Consider the following 19,609-nt stretch of genomic DNA (forward strand, 5'->3'; position numbering starts at 1 on the left):
CCAGTGCTGCTACTGCCCTAATATTTTATAGACGTATGTGTTAAGCAGTGCCAGAACCATGGGTGTGTGAATGGTACCATAGCCCAGATTGCAGGGACTCTGGGTTGGCATCATTGCTGCCCCATGGCCCCTGCATCTGGCTAGCAGGGTGCCTGTAATGGCACCCGGCAGCCAATATCACTGGCAGAGCTCCTGGCACACACGCCTCAGCCTGTACAGCCACCTGGAGTGTTATGTAGAAGCTGGGACTCCGAGAGGCTGAAGCTGGTCATGGAATCTGGATTGGATTTCAGTTGGTAAATAAAGGGAAAGTTTGCTGCAGATTGTGTTCCCGTATTTACTATAGTAATTACACAAACTAACAACAATGATTACATAGAAAAATATTCACATAAAAAAACCCATATAAAATATATTGCTTTGTAAACCTCCATTTCATGTTTTATTTTCTATTGACTTTGTGTGGATTTACACAGGTCATAATTGAGTCAGTATTTGGCACTTTTATTTGAGTTGGCAACAATATATAGCGGAGATTATGGAACTTTCATAATACTTTGACCTAAAGACTAGTTCAAGGTTAACTTTTTTCAGTGTGATGTAATAAATACCGGCAGCATTCTGTAGCATAACCGGTTACTGGCCATTATGGCCTCTATTTATCAAACAGGTGGGTTTTTCGCCTGGGATAGGGCTTTGCCCGGGATGTAGTCAGGAAGCCGGCAGTCGAAATGCCGACCACCGGGCTTCCCGACAGTGAAATCCTGGCATGGAACTAAAGATAGGCGTCTAAATACTGATGCCTATCATAAGCCCCATGCCGAAATCCCGACACCTGGGATACCCAACGTAGGTAAGGCGGGCATCGGGAGCGCTTAGCTGGGGGGAGGGTTGGGAAGGTTAGGTTTAGGGACTCCTGGGGGGATTTAGAGTTAGGCACTCCCCCGGGAGGATTGGTTTTATGCTAGGGGAAGGGGGGGGGGGGGGTTAGGGTCAGGCACCACCGGGGGTCCTATAGGTGGATTCCTAGGTAGTAGGTCACCTCTCCCGGGTCTTCTTTATGTTCAAAGTGTGAGTCTAGAACTTCACTTTGTTTTGTGATCTCTTCTTTTTCATGAGCAATAATGAAATCATCCACCGATAAGAGCAGATACATCCATTGCCCTCTCAGTATAGGCATGGATCAGCTCGACTTCTTGTGAGCTCTAATTCCAATAATCCTTCATTAATGTTACAATTCAATGCTTTTGGTCACAGGTTCTCAAACTCGGTCCTCAGGACCCCAAACAGTGCATGTTTTCCAGGTCTCCTCACAGAATCACAAGTGAAATAATTAGCTCCACCTGTGGATCTTTTAAAATGTGTCAGTGAGTAATGACTATGCCTGAGCACCTGCTGGGTGACCTGGAAAACATGACCTGTGTAGGGTCCTGAGGACAGTGGCCCTGATTCAGAGCCGGACGCTCTGAAAGAGCGCTCGCTCTCAATCTGGCCTTTTTTTTTTTTTTGTGCGGCCTCCTGGCCGCTTGCATAGCTGTGGGTGACCACCCACAGCTATTGCAAGCGGCCAGGATGATGGTCACGATGGTCAACACCATCGCGACCATCGGGCTTGCGACGAGACCCTTGTGGTAGGGTCTCGTGGCCGCAAGCCCCAGAGAGCTTCTGGCTCTAATAGAGCTGGAAGCTCTCCCACTGACATCACTTGTGACGTCAGTGGGGCCGCCCACAAACGGCAGGCCTTCGCTTGGGAACGCTTCCGTTTGTGAGGCCACCCCCCGGCCACGCCTACCAAACGGGGCGAGCTGTCATTCACCATCGACGGCTCGCCCCCTTTGGTGCGAGACCCGGAGCGACGGAGCACCCGTCGCTAGCCGGGTCTCGCACATGCGCACGTCGGAGCCGGCTCCGTTGTGCGCATGCCCAGTGGGCAAACATCGACCCGGTTGCAAGCGCTCAGCGCTTGCGACTGGGTCTGAATCAGGCCAGAGTTTGAGAACCACTGCTCTTGGTGATTGCTTAATACCATAGAGCGATTTTTGCACTTTGCAAACAAGATGTTCCTGGCCCTTTTTGACATAACATTCAGGTTGTGTCATGTACAATTCTTTTTCTATATCACCATTAAGAAAAACAGTTTTGATGTCACAATGTCTCACTTGCATATTTTGTAAGGGAGCTCTGGTGATTAAGGTTCTGAAAGTGCTCTGTTTAGTAACTGGTGCAAAAGTGGCCTCATAATCTTCACCATATTTTTGAGCGTAGCCATTTGCCATTAATCTTGCTTTAAATCTGTAAACTTTACCTTCAGAATCACATTTGGCCTAAAAAAAAACATTTACATCCAATTGCATGTGTTCCTGGAGGTACTTCTGTAAGATGCAGAGGCGTATCTACAATGGGTGCAGGGTGTGCGGGGAACACTGGCCCCTGGGTCCAGGGGGGCCCTGCACAGCACACCCTGCACCCATAATATTACTTACCTCTCCAAAGTCCCACGTCGACGCGGGGGTCCGGCGCTGTACAACGACTGGAAAATGGCCGCGGTGGCCATTTTCCTGTCGTTTGCGCATGCGCAGTACAGGGAAAATGCGGCCATCTAGTGCCCAGAGTCTATAACTCCGGCGCTGGCTGCGCACAGCTCAGTGTGCTGCCAGTCTCCGGGCGGAGAGGAGGGGGCCCGTGTCGGAGACTGCACAATGGCCCCCTCCTCTCTAGAAACGCCCCTGGTAAGATGCCATGTCTGGAGCTGTTTGAGAGATTCCATCGCTTCATCAGCAGTTTAATTCCATTTTTCCTTGTCATGGGTAGGTAGTTTCTGCATCTCTTTCCAGGACTCTGGCTCAGGTTGCGGTGCTGTCCAAGGAAGATAAGATAACTGCTGTGGTGGTATATTCTTGTTCCACCTAGTAGATCTCTTTAGAGAGGAGGGGACCCGTGTGCATTCCAGAAGTCCCTCTCTCACAAAGAACAGCTCTTATCGGGAGAGCTGTTCTTTGCTTTTTTTTTTTCATGCAATTAACATCGGCATGCATGCAATGAGTGGTGCAATGCATCATGCATCCCACACATAGTAACTTCAATTTCATTTTCCTTTGCCTCTGGTTGTGGTTTTGGAACTCCTTCCTCGCACTGTTCTGCTTGTGTTGTTCAATGTCACTTGGTTGGTTTCCTTATGCAGAATTCTGTAATCCTTTTCACTATAGCCTACAAACACTCCTTCCTTTGCACGAGCATTGCAGTATGAGCGTTGGAACGTGTACTAATGCCTTACTTCCAAAGATTTTATATGTTGTAGCTGAGGTTTCTTTCCATTCCACAGTTCATATGGAGACTTTTCAATGATTATAAAGACAGGAGATTGTTGTGATTGCTTCTCCATAGTAAATCGCTGGCATATCTGCATCAGAATGCTCCACCCAGGGGCGCCGAGAGGTGGGGGGGAGCGGGTACAAATTACCCGGGCCTGGGCTTGCTGGAGGGGCCCGGCGGAGGCCCGGGTCCGTCAACGCTCCCCCCCCTCTTACATCACAGCAGCCCAGCACACGTTGCTGTTTGCTGGGCTGCACTGAGTGACTGCTCACGGCTGCTAGGAAGCAGCCAAAGCAGTCTCCTATGCCTGTGGGGGGAACGATCAAAGAGATCGCGCCCCCCACTAGTTATGCGCCGGGCTGAGGGGGCTCAGAGCGCCCCCCTCCCCAGCGCACAACGCCACTTCGCGGTGCCGCAAATCTTGTTTGTTTGTTTTTTTCTTGAAGAGGGCATAGCCACGCATCTTACGATTAGGCCACACCCCCTTGTACCTGGGCCCACCGCAGCGAAAGGTGGGCCTAGCTCCATCCACTTTTGCAGAGAGTCTAATTCATCCTCTCATCCTCCCCCATATTGCTCTGCATTGTACGGTACTGTTTTCCGGAACATACTTTCACACCTTTCCAGAGTGGCTTGTGTCTTGACACTTCTATATTCTTTCCCGTTTTTGGAGAAGTGGTTCATTATATGACAAAGATATTCTTCAAGTTTTTCTCAGACTTTGGGGCATATTCAATTAGGTGTGAAAAAGTCGAGTACTTATCGCCTGTCGAGGTTTTCGCCGTCATTGTTGGTTTTCCATGCGCGCGTCCACGCTTATCACCGTATTCAATTAGAAATCAGCGAAAAAGGCACCCAGCAAAGTGCAAACAGGTGAAAAGCGCTGTCAGATTTGGGGAAATCAGCCTGAGACCCCCCCAAAAGATGCACTAACATTGGGGATCATTGTAGATGCCCCCGAATAGCCCTGCTGAAGCTATTTGGGGTATTTATATGCTCTCATTAGCTGCTAAATAGCGTCTTTGCACAAGTGGTGAGGAATATCATTTAGCAGGTTTTTTGGGTGAAAATAACTAGTCCCAGCAAATTTGGGGTACATGAAAATGGGTACAAGCATGGTTAAAAATTGCAAAAGTGTGGTTTTTAAAAACGTTAAAAACAAACCTTCAGCATGCACCTGAAAACAAAAAAAACCCTCCCCCATACTTGCAGACCCCCCCAAAGTCTATTTCGCTAGTTTTTAAGTTTGTACCCCAACTTTGTATTTTTCGCCCCCTTTTTCAAAGTCATTTTATGGGGTGTTCTTTAATTTTATTTAGGATTTTTTTTGACACAGTTAACTTTTGGGGTCCTGTCCTAAGGGTGCAGGGTGGATTCCCCACCCCAAAACCGCAATTCTGCACTTTTTGTCAGCTGCTATTCCGTCGGGTACATTGCATTGAGTTTCCGTACCGGTGAAAAGTCTCCACAATTGAATACGGGGATAAGTTTCCGCTGGCGAAATGACATCACCGGCGAAACTTTTTTTGCCTAAAACGGCTTTTCATACCTAATTGAATACGGCCCTTTAGCCTCACTGAGCAACAGGTAAAGTGTTGTGAACTTTGAGTAATCATCATGGAATGTGATAAAATATTTAGGGCTCCGTTTACTAAGGCGTTTTATTTATTGCGCAACATAACGCCGACGCTCGCTGTGCTATTTTAATTTGTTTACCTTGTATTCATCACTAACATGCTCGCCGGCGAGTGGTGTTATTAGTGAAGCAGGCAGCTGTGTTTTTCTGTGCCCGCTGTCACTGCCGAATGAATAGGACAGGACAGACTACGGAGAGTTGGAGGGAGGGGGCGGGGAGCTGGAGAGTCGGAAAGTAGGAAGCTGGGAATGGGAGGTAAGGGGCGGAGAGCTGGAGAGGCGGAAAGTAGGAACCTGGGAATGGGAGGAAAGGGGCGGAGAGCAGAAGGAAAGGTGCGGAGAGTGGGAGAGAAGGGGCGGAGATTAGCTGCATCATTGCATTGTGGGTATGGACCCGGATGCCGCAACCTCTTCACTGGGACAATAGCGGTCGTCAAAATAACACCAGCAGAGACACGGAGAAATCACCCAACGAGTGGTAAAATACAAATACCGCTCTTGATAAATACAGTATACAATACTTTATGGTGATAAGAAAACAAAATAGCACCGCTGGAACTCAGAAAACGATTCATAAATACCAGAAACAGGATTAACATATCTAACGAGTCTTAAAACGGCTGAATCTCATTAGTAAATAGAGCCCTGGCTTAGTTTGTCCTGGGGGTCACATCTTTCACTGGTCTACGTACATCTGTGTGCAGTGCTGTAACTAGCGGTTTGCAAGCGGTGCTACCAAACAGAGCGCAGAGCCCTGTGGGCGGCACCGTCGCTGCCCCTCGTCACCTCCATCTGGTTAATAGGTTGCAACGGCACCCTGCAGCCGGAATCACTGCTGCGGTGCCACCTGGAGCGTCCTTTGGATGCTCCAGACATGCACTCTGCAGCGTGTACGGCCCCCCGGAATATACTGAGGATGCTCCGGGTAGTGGTGTAATTACCGATGCTGGTGGTCCCGCCTCCTCAACATGACATCACGCGTTCAGGGTGCACGGCGCTGTCTATGTGAATTAGGTCAAGACAAGTCTTAGCTCTGCTGTTACTGGTTTTTGGAAAACTTTTTCTTGTAATTTTCCCTTTTAACCAGCTTACACATTTCATTACTTTGGTGCAGGAATCGCTCATTATACTTCCTCTGGTGCGCTAGTGCGCTTGTTTACTTTGAAGCATATTTTAAGGCGCACTCTAATTTCTAAGCCTTTCATAGCACTTTCTTAAATTTGAAATGAACCTAATGTTGCCGGTTGGTTATGCTTTGAAAGGTGAAGGCAGTTAAAATGTAACATCAACGTCCAACCTTATTCCCGCTTAATCCCCTTTAGGACCAGCTCATATAGGGTGGGATGTACTAAGCATCGCATCCATAATGCCGTACATACCGCCCATTAACATGTACATACCGGAGATAATACAGTATCACCGGTATGTATCTAGAAAATCGCAGAAGGACGCGCTCACTGCAGGGGGAGCTGGGAGGGATCTGATTGATACAAGGGCGGCGGCATGGTGAGAGCTAGAGCTCGTGGACCAGCAGCCAATCAGGAGGGGTCGTGGTCGGCGCCATGTTTGAAATTCCGTCTGTGCTTCTAGGCCAGGTACAAACCAGAGCCGTAACTAGATATTTTGGTGCCCTGTGCCAGAGAGAGCATTGCCCCCCCCAATTTTTTTAAATAGGGACATAAGATAGAGCACCTTGAGAAGGGCCATGGCCTCATGGGGAAGGGCCAGGGAAGAGATAGGAGAGGCCAGGAGATGCTGGGGATAAAAGAAGAGGAAGCTACAAGTAAGAATGCTAATAAACAGGAAACTTGACAGGCCCAAACAGCGCCCCCTGCCCTCCGGTGCCCTGTGCCATGGCACTTGTAGCACCACCCTAGTTACGTCCCTGGTACAAACCACCTGGTACAGCCAGCCGTCCCTGCCCTGTCCCCCCCCCCTGTTCCAGCCATTCTTCCCTGCCCTGTACCTGCCCCGTAGTCCAGCCAGCCTTCTCTGCCATGTATTATATATCCTGGCTGTGCCTGTATTTATTAGAAGTGCTGTTGAGACCCTGAGTGCTATCCTTCCACTACAGTGTATATACTATATATATATATATATATATATATATATATATATTTTTTTTAATTATACTAGAATCGGCGTTGCTTTTCCTATATATTTAGTATAGATTATGATTTTGTGTGTGAATTTACAGCAGTTTTCTCTTGTATAGTTTCACATTTAATATGTTAGTTTGACATGTTATAATAACAACCACAGCTCAAACTATGACATATTTTAAACTGGTTTACGCACTAATTGGTGTCCCACCCCCTGGTGTTGCTCCGCCCACCTCTGCGGCCACCGGGGGGCCCTGTCTGCTTTGTCAGTACCGGGCCTCATCATTTCCACCATTACAGTCCACATTTTAAGGGTATCCATGCATGAGCACAGGTGACCTAATTAGTCCATAAATCAGTTTGATTTAACCACCTGGACTCAAGCATGGATATCCTTAAAAGCTGAACTGTAATGGTGGAATTTGGGAACCTGTGGTGTAATATATGGTTCACAGACCAGGTACAATATACAGAATGCATAAATTACGCGTATACAAAAAAAAGTGTTTCACGTTACCGACTTACCGATAACTCTGTAAACGGAGATAAAGAGCAAAGTCAGAAGTATGAACGCTGTATTCCACACCCAAAGCTCCGGATCAATAGCAGATATTCCCAAGAACATGAAGATAATAGTTTCAGCTCCGCTCGCCAACATCTTCATAGTGTATCTCACGGTAGTTGCAGATTGTTCGGAAATATTGGCTTTAACATACTTCTGGCAGAAAATTCCACAGAAAGTAATCCTGAAATGAGAGGTGTCTTTTTATTACTGTAAGATTTACCATGTAGCATTCTATCAGTCAATGAAAGCTGCTAGAACATAAATATATAAGATCTAGCAGTTGAACGCGACTTCGACCATGATGAAATCGCTTCTGCCGACATTGTTTTTATCCATACTTGCCTACTTTTTTTTTCTCCTGCCCGGGAGAAGCCCGGTGAGGGGAAGCAGGTGGGTTGCGACGTGGGTGGGGCCTGACGGTTGACATAATTAAGCCCCACCCCCTCTGTGGTAAATTGCCACAATTTGTGTAAATTTACATAGGGGGCGGGGCTAAATGGCACGAATCATGTTGCCACACCTGTCTCTTGCATTGATGATGTCATTCAATTTTGTTTTTGTTAATGCTCAGCTTTAACTTGACGGATCGAGATGAAACAAAGGTCTCGATTCAGACCCGCTCGCTAGATGCGTTTGCAGGCAGCTGTCAGCTGCTAAAGTATGCAAATCCTTCGATCGCATGGCAAGACACTAGTACGTCCACTATGTCTTAGCGTGCGATCGCGGTCTGTATTTAAGACGCCCACCAGCCAGTCGTAAGACGCCCACTTTCCCTTCGTAATATACATCATCTCCAGGAAGTGTATGCAGCAATCAGTAACATCGCATACCATCGGGCCCATACGCCGCACTAGTGGTTGACCATATCCTACCGCAAGCCCTGCGAACACTGCAGTGTGTTACACAGCCCGGTGACATGTACTATGACGCTGCGTCGAAATTATGCACGCCCGTGAAACTGCGATAAGTTCAAAAGACACATTCCCATATTTATACGCAGTGCATTAATGTGAGGAACGGTCATGTAAACAAATGAGAATACTGTGTTTTATAAAAAGCACAAAATGCATTTTTAAAATAGAATTAAACAAAAACATTTGTTTTCACCTTTATCCAATAGAAATCTCTTTTCCCGCAGTAGACCAATTGGAAATGTCCATTAAATAATGCAAATTGAAGCCGTGACTTTATATTATACAGCTGCTAATGATTTACGTACGATCAGTGTGAGGGGCCATTATGAAATCAGCCAATCACAAGCAGTTAGATAGTGCTGCTGACAGTCTTCATTGTCATTGCTTATTGTTGCATCAGCCCTCCAGCACCCACACCAGATATGACCAATGGCGGCTCCAGGGGTGGGGCTGGCGATGTTTGAGGTGGCAGTTGGTGCGGCTCCACTATGTGAATTTTGGATTGTGCTGCAGCCCCATCTCTGGAGCCGACAGTGGATACGACACCTAAGAGGTATATCTGCGCCCATGTCTAACTGTGTTGTAAACTTGTAATAACATAAACACGACCATAAGATGGAATGAAGTGAACACAGTTACTCAGCCTACATTTGCGTGTCCACAATCTGTTTCTTCAGGTGTATGGAGATGCAAAATGGTTGTATGGATGTATGCGTAGGCTTTTTGGGTGTGTCTGCACTGTACAGAAATGTGACTGAGGGGTCTATTTACTAAGCAGTGTTAGGAGACAGAGTGAAAAGTGATAAGGTGCCAGCCAATCCGCTCCCAACTGTCATTTTCAAACTCAGCCTGTGAGATGACAGTTGAGAGCTGACTGGCTGGCACCTTATCACTTTAGACTCTGGGCCTGATTCGGACCCGCTCGCAAGCGCTGAGCGCTCGTAAGCGGGTCGATGTTGGGCAAGTGCGCATGCGCACGACGGAGGCTGCTCCGTCGGGCGCATGCGCGAGACCCGGATAGCGACAGGCAAGCCGTCGCTCCGGTCTCGCACCAAAGGGGGCGTGCTGTCGATGGTGAGTGACAGCACACCCCCTTTGGTGTGCGTGCCGGGGGCGTGGCTGCCTACCGTCTGGGTCCGGCCCCACTGACATCACTAGTGATGTCAGTGGGAGTGATTTTGGCTCTGATAGAACCAAAAGCACTCCAGGGCTTGCAGCCAACGAGACCCTACCACAAGGGTCTCGTCGCAAGCCCGATGGTCGCAATGGTCTTGACCATTGCGACCATCATCATGGACGCTCGCATAAGCTGTGGGTGGCCGCACTATTAAAAAAAAAAAACGCCCTAATTCAGAGCGGGCGCTCGATCCGAGCGTCCGGCTCTGAATCAGGCCCTCTGTCTCCTAACACTGCTTAGTAAATAGACCCCTGAATCCTGTGGAATAAGCATGAAAGATGATGAACCACGAGGGCATTTCTGAGTATTGCTCCCTTTAATGTGCTGGTATTATTGCTCTTCTAAGTGTTAACCCCTCCTATTTTGTTGCTGATGATAGCCTATAGCAGAGGTTCCCACACTCCACCATTACTATACAGATTTTAAGGATATCCAGGCTTGAGCTCATATGGTTCAATCAAATTGACTGAGATACTAGTTAAGTCACCTGTGATCAAGCATGAATATCCTTAAAACCTGGACTGTACTTGCTTAGTTTTGGAACCTCTGGCCTATAGCATTACATTTTGGGAGGAGTTGATAGACTCTTATGTGTTGCCAGGCAGACTAAGGGGGATATATATCAAAACTTGGAGAGAGATAAAGGAGAGAGAGAGAGAGAGAGAGAGAGAGAGAGAGAGAGAGATAAAGGGGGAGATGTACTAAGCTCTGGAAAGTGTTAAACTGGAGAGTGATAAACTACCAGCCAATCAGCTCCTAACTGTCATTTATGAAACAGTCTGTAACATGACAGATGTGGTGGCTGCATTAAAGAACGGACAGTCAAGCACACAAACCAAACTCTCCACATAACATAACCCGCCCATTCATGTGGTGCAGCCATTTCCCAGACAGGATACTATAGGCCCACTATATAGTGATAAACTACCAGCCAATCAGCTCCTAACTGTCACGTTACTGGCTGCGTTTGAAAAATGATAGTAGCTGATTGGCTGGTAGTTTATCACTCTCCAGTTTAATACTTTCCAGAGCTTAATACATTTTCCCCAAAGTACCAACCAATCAGCTCCTAACTGTCCTTTCACAGGTTGTGTTTGGACACAGTTAGAAGACAGTTTGAAGCTGATTGGTGGGTTCTTTATCTCTCTCCATTTTATTTATGTTTGATACAATTCCCCCTAACTGCCTTTTTGTTCCAGTTTCCCCTCCCCCACCCTTGTTTCGATTCTGTTTTGCTTTGTGGCGGTAAAGAATGGTACAGTGTATGTGTAATACCCCACTATGTGAGTTATTACGTCCGACTTGACATTATATAGGCAAAGAATTCCCAGTAGTCTCTACAGCAGCTGAAGAGGTCAGGAGCAGCAGGTCACATGACCAGTGTCAGGCAGGTGTCAGTTGGCAGGGAGCAGCAGTTGGCAGTTGCAGTCCTGAGGTAAGAAAGAGGACCAGACCTGCGCACCTACCTGGCAGCAGTCGGCAGCCAGAGTCGCGATAATCTGCAGATGGAGACACCGAACCCATTGTGAAAGCTTCAGACAATCAGTCAGCAGGTAGACTGTGAGCCTTAAGTCCATAAGACTGCAGCTAACTACCATCTACCCTTATAGTACCAGAGCCGCTCTCCTCAGTACTGACTAGTAACACTGGAAGGCATCCTATTAAGAAATACTGCCAGCCAAATTGCTACAACAGTGGAGATAGAGAAATAGCACAATGGAGACTTAAATTGAGATTGGATAAGTTGCAACTCCTAACCAAGAACATGGTCTTATCTAGTATATAAAATAGCCTCCGTCAGAGTCATCAACCCGGGCAACGTTGCAGGCATAAAAGTGAGAATAGCGCTGGACTGTTACTAAAGTAGTGAGCTCATATACCAGTTTAGATATATTTATAAGGTTAGACTAATAGATAAATGACTGTAGCTCAAGACAAGTTCAGTAAATGGCCATATATAGAGTTGATATTTACTGAGTGTCCAATGTTATGTGATTTCATATGGTGTTCAATGTACTAACCATTGCAGCTTACAGAGTTCGGAAGGACAGCCGCCCAAGCGGCTTCCGGTCCAGTTCCTGTCAAATAAAATATACTAAGGTGTTTGCGCTTATTTATGTGAACTAATGTCAACTGAAAGTAATTTCTGAATTCTGTTATTGTTGGTTGAAGTCACATACCAATTATATTGTAAACGTGTGACAGTTTGTTGGAATAAAAGCAAAATTGTTAATCTACAGAAGTCGGATTCACTCAAATGAACTCCCTTTTCATACATTTACTGAAACAATCTTCACATCTGTAAGTAATAGTAGTTTATTACAACTTGACGTCCGCGAACAGGATATGACACGAAAATGTCAGCATCACAAACTCCTGCATTGACCTCTGGCCAGAGACCATTACCTGCTTCACCCAGACAGAGAGCTTCACCATCAAAAAATGTCTCACCCAGCAGTAGTATGGTACATACGACACAGGCATCACCCATCACAATGCCGTATTATTTTGGGGCCCCCTGGCTACCAACGTACTCTGGGGATACACGCACACAGGGTACAAGTACCTTCAAAGAATTCAAAGACAAAATGCGGTCGATGTTTAGGCTATACCCGCTTAGTGATGAGCAAAGAGTGGAGATCGTGATCGGGCAGTTGAAAGGTCTTGCCTTACGGGAGGTCAAAGCATGGGCGGATGAAGAACGTAAGACGGCAGAGGATATCTTCAAAAAACTGGAAAGTATATTTGACTCACGGACTATTTCTGAACTTCGGAACCATCTTTACGCCAGGAAGCAGCAACCCCAAGAGTCACTGAGGGAATTAGCCCTGGGCCTGCAGGAAGCTATGCAGGCAATCCAAGCCCGAGAACCATGGATGGTAGAGCAAGTCGATGAAACTCTTATTAATTTATTCATTGAAGGGGTACGAGGAAAAGCGACAAGGGCCCAACTTAGGATGTGGAGACGCCAGAATCCTGTATGCTCATTCTCAGAGTTCAAAGAAGCTGTGCTAGATATCCTTGGGCTTAACCAGAACACCGACACTGAATATGGCGCACCTCCAGAACAATTGAAAGGCGGAAATTATGAAGAGGCCAGACCATATATAATGCCTGACGCTCCATTACCTAGTGAAACGGTTACCCAACAAGTGCAGTCTGGCCAAGATCTGATCGGAACCTTTATGAGTGCTGTCACTGAAATAATGAAGGAGTTAAAGGATATTTGTCAGGAACAGGCTGGAGCAAAACGCAGAGACTGGCGCCAGGAATGCGGTGTGAGGAATCGGTCACGATGGGACATTCCACGGGAGTCAGGCCGACGTCCAACGGACCAATTCGACTCACAAGGGAGGCCTATCTGCAGAGGTTGCCAGCAAACCGGCCACATTGAACGCTATTGCATCCAGAGAGAGCCTGAAGACCAGTCCTCAGGAGAGACAGAAGGCATAGGTCCACAAATGAAAGTAGGGCAACCCAAATATGTGAGTTTGAGCCCAATATTACAAAACCAAATAAAAGGCATGCCATCAGTAGGTGATGTTACATCAGCTATCGCAAACAGAATTTCGGGCAAAGTTGTATGGTTCCACGTGCGACGTGGCTATGGATTCGTGAACCGGAAGGACACCAAGGAGGACGTGTTCGTACATTATACTGCCATTAAGAAAAACAACCCCAGGAGGTACTTCCGCAGTTTGGGAGATGGAGAGACCGTAGAGTTTAATATCGTCAAAGGGGAAAAAGGTCTACAGGCAGAAAATGTCACTGGTCCTGGTGGTGTTCCAGTTCAAGGGAGTAGATATGCAGCAGAACGTCAGTATTATTGGTGTTATTCACATCGCAGAGGTTCTCCACATAATTACCAACAAAACTATCGATACCACGAATATGGAAAGGAGACCGAAGAAGTGGGAAGTGTGGAAGAAAGAATAAGTAAACAACAGTTATTACGTCCGACTTGGCATTATATAGGCAAAGAATTCCCAGTAGTCTCTACAGCAGCTGAAGAGGTCAGGAGCAGCAGGTCACATGACCAGTGTCAGGCAGGTGTCAGTTGGCAGGGAGCAGCAGTTGGCAGTTGCAGTCCTGAGGTAACAAAGAGGACCAGACCTGCGCACCTACCTGGCAGCAGTCGGCAGCCAGAGTCGCGATAATCTGCAGATGGAGACACCGAACCCATTGTGAAAGCTTCAGACAATAAGTCAGCAGGTAGACTGTGAGCCTTAAGTCCATAAGACTGCAGCTAACTACCATCTACCCTTATAGTACCAGAGCAGCTCCCCTCAGTACTGACTAGTAACACTGGAAGGCATCCTATTAAGAAATACTGCCAGCCAAATTGCTACAACAGTGGAGATAGAGAAATAGCACAATGGAGACTTAAATTGAGATTGGATAAGTTGCAACTCCTAACCAAGAACATGGTCTTATCTAGTATATAAAATAGCCTCCGTCAGAGTCATCAACCCGGGCAACGTTGCAGGCATAAAAGTGAGAATAGCGCTGGACTGTTACTAAAGTAGTGAGCTCATATACCAGTTTAGATATATTTATAAGGTTAGACTAATAGATAAATGACTGTAGCTCAAGACAAGTTCAGTAAATGGCCATATATAGAGTTGATATTTACTGAGTGTCCAATGTTATGTGATTTCATATGGTGTTCAATGTACTAACCATTGCAGCTTACAGAGTTCGGAAGGACAGCCGCCCAAGCGGCTTCCGGTCCAGTTCCTGTCAAATAAAATATACTAAGGTGTTTGCGCTTATTTATGTGAACTAATGTCAACTGAAAGTAATTTCTGAATTCTGTTATTGTTGGTTGAAGTCACATACCAATTATATTGTAAACGTGTGACAGTTTGTTGGAATAAAAGCAAAATTGTTAATCTACAAGTCGGAATCACTCAAATGAACTCCCTTTTCATACATTTACTGAAACAATCTTCACATCTGTAAGTAATAGTAGTTTATTACACATGTAGCTTGTTATGGGTATATTTACTAAAGTGCGGGTTTATAGAAGTGGAGATGATGCCCATAGAAACCAATCAGATTCTAGCTATTATCTTCTAGAAGGTGCTAGATAAATGATATCTAGAATCTGATTGGTTGCTGTGGGCAACATCTCCACTTCTATAAACCCGCACTGTAGTAAAAACACCCCTTGTTTTGTTTTAGGCTTAGCGGGTGCGCACATGATATGATATATATAGTAGGGGCCAATTATTCTTTCTGGGAAAAGGCTGCACCACCTGAATGGGTTACGTTATGTTATGTTATGTGGAGAGTTTGGTTGTGTGCTTGACTGTCATTGTCCTGTCCGTTCTTTAATGCCGCCACCATATCTTAATAATTAATTTCAGGGCCGGCTCTAGGGGTGTTCCACCAGTGCGGTCGAACAGGGGCGCCACCCATAGAGGGCGCACCCCTCCCCAACATCCTGATTTGCTGCTCCACCCGTGGGCCGAAGTGGCCCGCGGGTGGTCAAATCGGGAGGTTGGGGACCACCGCCGCCACAGCTGTGCGGCAGTGCCCGGCCCCCGGAGTGTGAATAGATGCTGCGCGCATGCGCCCGGCATCCATTCACTGACGTGAGAGGGCTGGGGGAAGCCCAGCCAGTGACAGAGGGCTGGGCTTTACCCAAATAACGGCACTTAGGGGCGTGGCCTATGGTAATGAGGCCACACCCCCAATTTCGGTAATGAGACCTATGGTAATGATGCCACGCTCCCAATTTTGTTTCACCCCGCGCGATTACAGGGCACATCGTTCCGGGCTGGCACAGGGTGCTCAGACCCCTGGAGCCGGCCCTGATTTGTCAATAACTATTTTTTACTTATTAAATTGCCAGCACTGTGGTCTGTGCTTTATTTATTATATGGTTTAAACGGTTTAAAACAGGTAACATTTTGGGGACAGTTAGAAGCTGCTTTGGGCAACTTCTCCACTCTATCTCTCTCTAAGGTTTGATACATCTCCCTTTAAATGGACACGTAGATAAATAAAACTGTAATCAGCTTAACAAAGACAAAATGTAAAAAATTGATGCGAAGAACAGCAATATCACAAGTATATCTGCCCCAAAATTGTTTTCACATATAGAAATAGCAAATCATTAAAAGCACATAACATTGGGCCATTAAAAAGAATTAGGGGAATATATATTGGAGGACATAAATGAAAATAAGACATAATAAATGAGTATAATAGAGGGATATCAAATGCTTGTCAGTTTTAGCTGCATCTACTGTGTATCGGTATACCAAATATACATTTATCAAAGGTTAATAGATGCAGCTTGCTTTACACAAGGTTGAACATAGGCCCCATATTTTTTTCTTTTTTTTCTTTTATAAATCAAGGTAGACAGTGGTGTCTTGGTGTGTTTCCACTATTACCAGCACACATAAATTCAGTATAACCGGGATCTAGTAGCAGCTGTTGTACCAGTAGTCCTTGGTTTACATCATGAAGCTAACTTGTGGGTATATTTATCAAGTACCAGATTTTCAAAGCAGCTGCAGCTTTGCAGTTCTGGCTGAGGGATTTAAAAGGGCATTAATATGAAATGCAAAACACTGCATGCTTTGCATGTGATATTATCGCCCTTTTAAATCCAGCAGCCAAAATTGCTGACAACATTTATTAACGAGTTTTATCACTCACAACTCTCGTTGCGTGTGATAAATGGTGCTCCAGCCTATCAGCTCCCAACTGTTGGGAGCTGATTGGCTGCAGCGCCATTTATCATACGCAGCGAGTTTTATCACTGGTTGTGAGTGATAAAACATATTGATAAATGAGGCCCAAGAGGTGGCTGAAGGTGGGTCTTCTGTTTCTTCTTTTCACACCATGGCTATCAGTCTTGTAAGGTACGAGCTACTTACGCAAGGATGGCCGACAGAGAAAGCATCTCTGCTGTAAGATAAGACAGATATGAAATAACGAAGACGAATCCAGGCTCAATTATCCTCACGTGCTTGGTAAATCGTGTAACTAAGCTGAGGATGTAGGCAAAGATGATACCGATCAGCGTCCCTCCGATTGCCACCACAAAAAAAGACACTGAAATAAAAAAAGCCACTAGTAACAACAGGTTCATAACAAATGTAATCAAACTAGACGTGTGTTGTACAGCGTAAGATAATAATCATTAAAGTGCGTGCTTCTCAGTTGGACCTGATTCAGAATGAAGGGGGGGCGCGGATCATGCACAGCGGCGATCTCTCAGGCACTCTCAAGTGCACAAAAAATGGAAATGGGAGTTCGAGCATTCGCCGTGTGAAGTAATGCGTGACGCGGGACTCCGCATGCCCTGCGACGCCCACTTGCCTATGTGAGCAAGGCTCAAGTGCCCTGGTGGATCAGATCACTCTACCATCGGCGCATCATTGACCCCTCGAGTAGCCTCTGCCTGGCGCAGAGTCTCTTTTGTGTCTTTCTTAAGATATGGCCACATTGGCTGCGGTGCTGCGAATGAGAGTGCAGCCAAATGTCGAAACACGTCCATGACACTCCCATAACGGAATCGGTATGAAATACCGATGGAAGGCATGATGGCTGTCAGTACACTGACAGCGGCATCCTGATGGTTCAATTCCCGACAGGGGAATGGTGAGTAATGTTCCCCTGTCCTATTTACCCCTAAACATAACCTTCCTTTTTATTACCCTAATGCAAACTCTCCCTACCCCGCACCCTAACCCTCCCGGTAAGTTCCTAAACCTAACCATCTCCCCTTAGTGCCTAACCGTATCATCCCCCCCCCGTGGTGCCTGAACCTAACTTCCCTGCCTAGAGTCTAACCTTAACCTCCCCCCTTCTGCATCCTAATGCTAGCTCCCCCCAGAGTGCTAAACCTAACCCTCTCACCCCCATGGCTGATACTTACCTTTCCCCAGTCTCCTTACGATCGGGATGCCATCTGAAGGTAGCCCGGCGTCGGCATCCCCAGTCCTGTCGGGATTCCGTTGCTGATGTTCTCTGGGTGATTGGGATTCCAGTGCTGGGGTTCCAGCAGACGGCATCCCGGTTGTCGCAATCTTAACCGCATTCCCCTCCCCATAACACGCCCATGACACCTCATGTAATGGGCGTACGCCATCAAACTTATGTTTTTCGTGCATGCGCAGTAAGGATATTTGCTGGCTGCACATACGCAGTTTGCCAGTACAGGGTATCGTAACGTCCTAACGTCCGATCTCTCAATTGCGTCCACCTCCAGATCAGGCCCATCACCTCTCCATTAAATATCTTTACCTCATGTACACTTTCTTTCATTGTCTTTAAATCCTAATGTCAAACAAAATTCAAAATAATAAAATCCTCAAAGTATAACACAGTATCAGTTTATGAATAGTAGTTTGTGGCCATTTGTGGCCTTTGTGTACAATAGACATAGGTGATAACCTGCGTCAGACCATAAATGTAATGGGTGGAACGTTAAGTAAAACGGCTTCAGGAGGTCTGTAGGATTGCAGGGACCAACAGTCTGAAGCTCAAGCCAGTATTTGTTTAAACTGTAATGCAGTGACAAAGCAAGCAAGAGAATCCTCAGGAGGCAGTTATGCTTTGTATCTGCACATCCATTGTCAGTTGGGATTGCTATTGTTATAAGGTGACTATTTCCATATTGTTTTATTTCTTATTTAGGCTTTTTTATGTTATAATAATATATTCAGCAGCCAGGTACAATGTTTGACCCACAGTACTCCCTAAACGGGTTGGGTACACGATACCGGCGCCCACACTGTCGGCAGAATCCCTATGGTTGAAATACAGATGCCCACAGGTAAGTAATTTAAACCTAACCCTAATCCACCTTTACCACAGCCAAAGCCTTGCCTTCCCCTCTCGCCGCCTAACCCTAATGCCCCCTTTCACAACCTGACCCTAGCCCTCCCTTCCCACAGCCTAATCCTAATTCTCCCCATAATGCCTAACCCTAAACCTTACATTCGGGATCGCAGCCATCGGGATTGTCAAGCCGGGAATCTGACCCCTGTGGGATAGTGAACGCCGGCATGAAATGCGTCGGGATGCCAACTACATCCCCCCTAAACATGGGAAAGTTTTGGTGACTGTGGAATACTGTACCACTGCCGACACCTTTCTTTATGGCTGTCACATTATTATGTCCACAGCAAGCTGAATGTTGTTTACCAATGAAGACTGGGACACAGAGGCGCAAGTTCATCCCAGGCGCACGGAGGCAAGTTATAATTTCTTGCCCTCGTCACACCTGCTGACACTGTAATGTAGCTATTCGCATGCAGACAGGCTATAGATAGACGGAGGCGGCAGCTGATGGTCTGACATGGAGCTCTCCAGTAGTGTATGATGGCTTCTCAGGTGCCGGGAAGGGGTGCCATGTATTGGGCGGCCATGACGTTACACTCCGGGTACATGGTTATAGCCCTATGTGGGGTGAATATGTTGTGGACAATTGAGGAGGTGCCCCTTCAGAGCAAGAGCCCGGCGGCAGGCGCCTCCATTGATGGGACGTAATCAGATGTACCGCGTGTGTCCTCTTTGAATATCCTTCCAGCCAGACGGCACTTGGCTTTGTGTAATACAGTATGGAAAAAAAAATCTCATGAACAATGTATCATCATTTGTGATAAGGTGTCTGAAGCTAAATTTCCATAGAACTCTAAAGAATATTAACTTGTAACACCTTATCACAAGTTATGATACCTTATCACAAGTTATGATACCTTATCACAAAATGTCTTGCACTTCACAACCAGTCAACTGTCCGGCAGGAAATACAGTCATAAGATGACACATCTGTACAGTATGTGCTCCCACTCTGCACGACGGAAAAAAATGCGTATGTTTGCCCATAGGCACCCACCCCCTGTACACCCTATGCTAGGTGCACAAGACACACCTGGAA

The 19,609-nt window shown here is 46.4% G+C and overlaps 1 protein-coding gene across 1 annotated transcript in view; it reads right to left on the reverse strand.

The window, feature by feature from the left end:
* LOC148511474 (sodium/hydrogen exchanger 3-like) overlaps positions 1-19,609 on the reverse strand; it is a 99,758-nt gene that overhangs the window by 68,858 nt on the left and 11,291 nt on the right. The window contains exons 4-5 of the mRNA XM_088442210.1: positions 16,599-16,776; positions 7,575-7,795 (exon numbers count right to left, since the gene is read on the reverse strand). Of these exons, the coding sequence (XP_088298336.1) occupies positions 7,575-7,795; positions 16,599-16,776 (399 nt within the window). The remainder of the gene's footprint in view (positions 1-7,574; positions 7,796-16,598; positions 16,777-19,609) is intronic.

The sequence above is a fragment of the Taudactylus pleione genome, unplaced genomic scaffold (assembly GCF_031769625.1).
Source record: "Taudactylus pleione unplaced genomic scaffold, aTauple2 ptg000306l, whole genome shotgun sequence".
NCBI lineage: Eukaryota > Metazoa > Chordata > Amphibia > Anura > Myobatrachidae > Taudactylus > Taudactylus pleione.